Raw genomic sequence first — 5622 nt, 5'->3', positions numbered from 1 at the left:
ATCAACAAACAGGAAGGAAAGAGCAAGGTAATAGTGCAATGACAGTGATTATCACAGTAAGAAGCATCTTCAGCACATTGTTAGATGAGTTTTAGGAAAGGGTTTAGGGGAAGCCTAAGGGAGTGCTTCGTTAACCCTTCTCTGGTCTGTAGGGAGGAAGAGTATGAGAGAAAGCAGGGAGGTTTTTTAAAGGAAACTGGCATAATAGGCAATGACAAAGGCATCACTGACTGAGCAGAGTAGGGAGTGATGACTCAAAGCTCTTGAGAGAGGATGACACAGGTTATGAGTGCCTGATGTGGTGGGAGAGGGAGGACCTGTTGCTGCTAAGAGTCAGGGTAATGTAATTATAATGATGTGATGCTATCATGGAAGCAGTGTTTTGTATGTCAATAGAGGGTGGGAAGGAAATGGCATTTTCCATGATCTGTCTTCCAGCAGAGAAACAGCCACATGTAGTTGTGCCTATACTGTGTCTTTGCTTCTGCAGATTTGGATTCTATAAATATATGAAAATTGACCAGCCAGAGAGGAGAAATCTGGAGTCTGAGGAGAAAACAGAGCAACCAGGTAAAGACGAGTGAAAGACAGGCAGACTTTTCTGTCTGTCTCTCAATGTTGTGCAATCCCCAGGAACGACAAAAAGAAAAACTATTGACTTCATGCTCTGGGCAAAACAAGCGACTGTCCCAGAGTTTCCAAGACAGTCCTGAATTTTGGGGCTGTGTTCCTATGTCCCCAATGACTCCCTGGGACAGAACTTTCATCCCAGGTTTGAAAACCTGCGAGGTAAGGCCCTGCCTCCTTTGCTAAGAGGGTGTAAAACAACTGTGCGTGGTACTACAGTGACATAGCTTTGCTGCTTTGAGGTCAGGAGGTAGCCACAGCACCACAGGCTAAATATCTCTGTCTCTCAGTGCTGCATGAACAGGGCTATGTTAATTAACTCTGCCACAGTTCCACACAAATACAGTGCTGTCCTTTCTGGTTTGGAAAGCAACCATGGGCTGTCTTCTGAGTGGAAAGCAGCAGAGCTATGTAGCCTGTCCACAGCACTCACACTATGGCAGCTGTGCTAACCAGAACTGGAAGGGGAGTCAGCTACTCCTGGTTCCATATGTCTGTGGAGCATCTGGATATGTGCCCTCGATTTTGCTTCCTGAGAGCTGGTCACTTGAATGCTGAACAGCCCTTTGCCAACACACATCAGAGACCACACCTGTGGCCCAGAGGAAGTTTTGTGAAATTGCAGGTGGGGTGATTTGTATACTTTTCTAATAATTTTGCCTAAGGCCTTGAAAGGATGGATTTTTTGCTGCTGAAGGGTACTGCTGACAGCTCGGGCTTCAGCAGCCTGATGCTTGTCAAACCCTGCTGCATGCTTTCTAGCCCTCAACCTCCTCCCTGCTCCTTTCAGTACCTGGCCCTCCATCCTTGCTATCAGCCCTGTGGGAGGTGCCACGCTGGATGGTATCCAGTACCATGTGCCACAAGCAGGCTGTAGCAGCTGCAGTGAGAGCTACACTTCCTGCCCACAATTTGGCCATAGGCAGGACATTACAGCTGAGTTCCAGGCAGGTTGGATCAGCCAAAGTGGCACTCAGCAGCACATGCCTAAGGGCCGTGGCAGAGTCGGAGGGGATAGGTCCATAAACATCAAGGTGACTAGTACAAACTGGAGCTTAGCTTTCCCTCCCCAGAAGCCCCAGTGGCTGTAGTGGACAGAGTACCCAGCACTCCAACTTAGATAGTGACTGAAAACAGGCAAAAGTATGCTCCTCGCAAAGGGGATGCACAGAAGGTAGAGGTGTACTGATACATTAGTCCATATTGTATCAGCTTTGAAAAAAGGAAAATTGACATTATCGGCAATCAGCTTTTTTTCGCTGATGTGGCCAATAAAGTCATCAATAAATGTTGTGTGCATGCGCAGCCACAGCATGCATATGGTCAGCCCTGCAACTTGGAGAGCAGTGTCAAGCTGGTAAGTCTGTTGGGAGGGAAGGGGTGGAGGCAGCAGATTGAGGCCTCTGTGGTGAGGGAGGGAGTGGGCCTGGGGCTGGGTGTGGGACAGAGCCGTGAGCAGCACATCCGGGGGCGCAGGGGTGGGGTGGCTCCTGCCATTGCATGCACCCCCAGGAGAGCCATGGGGGGCATATGCCCCCCAGATCTGTGTGCAGGGCAAGGGCACGCTGCCACTGTGGGCTGGGGACTGGGGCAGTGCTGGGCTCTTCCTGGCAGGGGGGCAGGGCCAGGGATGTGCTTGGGCTGGGTGGCGGCAGTGCTGGGAGGGGGGGCTATGGGGTGGTAGCCCCCCCTTCCAGCGCTGCCACCACCGCTCACCCTGAGCACAGCCCCGACCCAGCCCCTCCTACCAAGAAGAGCCTGGCACTACCCACATCCCCAGCCTGCAGCAGCAGCAGCCTGCCCTCATCCTGTGCACAGATCTGGGGGGCATATGCCCCCCAAGGCTCCCCAGGGATGTGTGCAATGGCAGAAGCCACCCCCCATGTCCCCCAGCTGAGCTGCTTGTGGCTCTGTCCTGTGCCCAGCCCCAGCCTCACTCACAGCAGAGGCCTCAATTTGCCCCTCCCACCCCAATTCCCTCCCTCCCTCCGCCCCTTCCTCCCCAACAGACTTACCAGCCACATGCTGCTCTATAAGCTGCTGGGCTTCATATTGACAGTTGGATCGGTATCAGCCAATATGGCTCGTTAATAATTGGCCATCGGTATTGGCCAAAAAAATCTTTATCAGTGCACCCCTAATAGAATGGACTGGCTGCTGGACTAATGGAGCAGTTATTCCCTTCCTGTCCCTTTGTGTGGCCCAGGGAGCAGAGAGGTCAGAGGTGTAACTGTGATTGTCTTTGTAGGCTATGAGGAAGGGAACCCTGATGAGTTTCAGTACATGGACCAGGACACAAACCCCAGCAAGCAGGGGGCAGAGCTGGCAGTGGGCAAGGCATACCCCAGCATACTGATGGGCTATGATGATGTTTACAATGACTACTCTCTCCAGGGGCATAGGAAGCCCCTCTCACTCACAAATGGCAATGTGAAGGAGGCAGTCCCAAACAGAAGAAGAAAGAGGCCCCATATGAAGGCAGTTACCCTCACCTCAGACAACCAACGCATCAACAAAACCAGTCTAGAAAGAAACCCACCCATGAGGAGGCCTCACTTAAAAACTGGGGTCAAGGACAATTCCAAATATCCTTCTCAGCATGCCAGGAGCACCCGTGGAAGGCCACTCATCAAGAAAAGAATAGGAGACCCAGGTCCTGTCTCTAGCACAAGTCCTCAGGATGCCTCGGAGCATTCTCCTGGTGGATCTAGGGACTCAGGTGGTAGGATACCAAGAGGGGCAAGGCCTCCTCAGAGAGATCTCAATTCAACTAACACCAAGAACCAACCAGCGGGCACCATACAAGCCAAGAGACAAAGCCCAGTCTCTGGTAAAACCAGCAGAAGAGCTGTAAGTGCTGCCAGCCTCAGCAAACAGACCCTTTACCAAGCACAGTGGCTAAACCAAGTGGAGTCATATATTGCTGAGCAGAAGGTGGCAGATGGCATTGATGCGGATGTGGAGAAGGGTCAAGTAGAGTCTCAGGCAAAGGACAGGCATGAACTTGTAGACCTAGCAGTAGCAGAGGAAGAAGAAGAGATCGAAGGAGAAGTCGAGGGGGAGGAGGAAGGATTTGACTACATGCCAGTGTTTGACCAAGTAGTGAACTGGGAACAGACCTTCAGCACAAGCATCTTGGATTTCCATGTGCTGCGAACAGACTGGATTGACCTGAAGTGCAACACATCGGGGAACCTGCTGCTCAAAGAGAGGGAGGCCCTGGAGGTCACACACATCTTCCTAAAGAAGCTCAACCAGAAGAACAAAGGGTAAGGCACTGTCTCTTGCAATTCCTTGAACTCCCTCCCTCCTTTGGGCTACTGTATCACACTGCATAGGAACCGTAGCCTAGAGTAAGGAGCTGGTAGGAAGAAGAGAGTTAACCCTGAGTGTTGAAGGTACCATGTTAGGAAATGTAGTGAGGGCTGAACACCAGGGTAGGCTGCAAGTGGGACATAAAGTCTTTTATAGCAGGTCCTGTCTAGCCATGGCCAATAGAGGCTGACTGTTGATATCTGGTGGTTGGTGTCAAATGAGTTGACGTTCAGTCCAGGTCCCATTTTCACAGTGAAAACCAGCTTCCTCGCTGGCTCTTTTGTTGTGTCTCTTCAGAAGGGCCAAGCACTGAATGGACATAGGACCTGATCTGAACCTTTAGCTGTAAAGAGAAATAAGGCACGCTGATGAACCTGTAGCTACCCAGCTCTGTCTAGTGACCTGATGCCTCTGAGGCTGTGACTCCAGCACCTCTTAACAACATAGAATGTAGACCCTGAATGGACCTCCTCATTCAAGTACCATTCCCTGCCTCATAAGCAACCACAGCATATAATCCCAGTCACAAACTGGTTAGATTTCTGCCAGCTGTTGGAAGGTTTTTCCAGACCCTACTGGCTATGATACTTAAGAACCTTCTAATTCCCTGCCTAAACTTATTCATGGCCAGTTTATACCCATTTTTTTGTGCTAGTGTTACCTTATACCTTAAATGCTTCTCTCCCCTCCCAGAAACTTACCCCCTGGATACATTTAGAAAGGGTACATCTCTGCTCACTATTCATTTGTACAGGCTTTCACAGTTTCCTTTCAGAAGAGAGATCCTCCATTCCCTTAATCATTCTGGTAACAGTTCTCTGTACCTGTTTAAGAAAGATGAATTTCAACCAAAACCTGGGTGACCAGAATTGTACAGGGCATGGCAGGTGAGGTCTGGTAAAAACTTGATGAGTCCTAGGATTGCATTTGTTTTTATCATAGTCCTCATACCATTGGTGGCTCATAGCCATCCTGTGATCAGCTGGTATACTAAGTCCTTCTACTCTGTCATTTCCAATTGATGAGCTCCTGGCTTAGGGCAGAAATTCTCATTGCTAATGCCTAAGTACATGACTTTGCACTTTCTGCTATTATATTTCATCCCTTTTCTCTTACTCCAGTGCTCAAGGTCATTTGATCTTTTTCCTATAAGATTTTTCTATCCACTTCCATATTGATAATGCCTCCCAACTTTGTGTCCTCAGCAGATTTCATCAGCATACTCCTCCTTCTTGTGCCAAGGCCATTAATGAAAATACTAAAGAAAATCCATCTTCCCAGCACTAAAATAATTTTATTTAATTAAAACAGCTATTTTCTGTGTGGTCTTTACTACTTCTCCATCATCAGTTCTTTGATCTTGGCTGGGACCCCAGATCTAATCCCAAGTGATCAGAGATGGGGCCAGGAGATGAAAAAAGATCCCCACCTCATCTGACATGGGTGAAGCAAAGCTATGGACTGAGAATGAAGGGATTAATAATGTTCTGGGAAGAGGAACCAGCTACGGTGACATTGGCGGGGGGGTGGGGGGTGGAGGCTGGGTGGTTGGTGCAGGCCTGAGGAAAGAGGTGATGTGGGTGTGGGGAATGTGCCTCACCCAGCTGTGCCCCTGCAGGAGGTTCCAGCTGCAGCGCATAGTGAATGTGGAGAAGCGGCAGGACCGGCTACGAGGGAGGC

The 5622-nt window shown here is 49.8% G+C and overlaps 1 protein-coding gene across 1 annotated transcript in view; it reads left to right on the top strand.

Annotated features, from left to right (window-relative positions):
• B4GALNT3 (beta-1,4-N-acetyl-galactosaminyltransferase 3) overlaps positions 1-5622 on the top strand; it is a 56113-nt gene that overhangs the window by 32596 nt on the left and 17895 nt on the right. Inside the window, exons 13-16 of the mRNA XM_025198809.1 lie at positions 491-570; positions 2876-3896; positions 5151-5222; positions 5561-5620. Of these exons, the coding sequence (XP_025054594.1) occupies positions 491-570; positions 2876-3896; positions 5151-5222; positions 5561-5620 (1233 nt within the window). The remainder of the gene's footprint in view (positions 1-490; positions 571-2875; positions 3897-5150; positions 5223-5560; positions 5621-5622) is intronic.

This window comes from Alligator sinensis, unplaced genomic scaffold (assembly GCF_000455745.1).
Source record: "Alligator sinensis unplaced genomic scaffold, ASM45574v1 scaffold87_1, whole genome shotgun sequence".
In the NCBI taxonomy this organism is placed as follows: Eukaryota; Metazoa; Chordata; order Crocodylia; family Alligatoridae; genus Alligator; species Alligator sinensis.
Note: the sequence above shows the minus strand (reverse complement) of the source record. Positions and strands in the feature narration are given on the sequence as shown.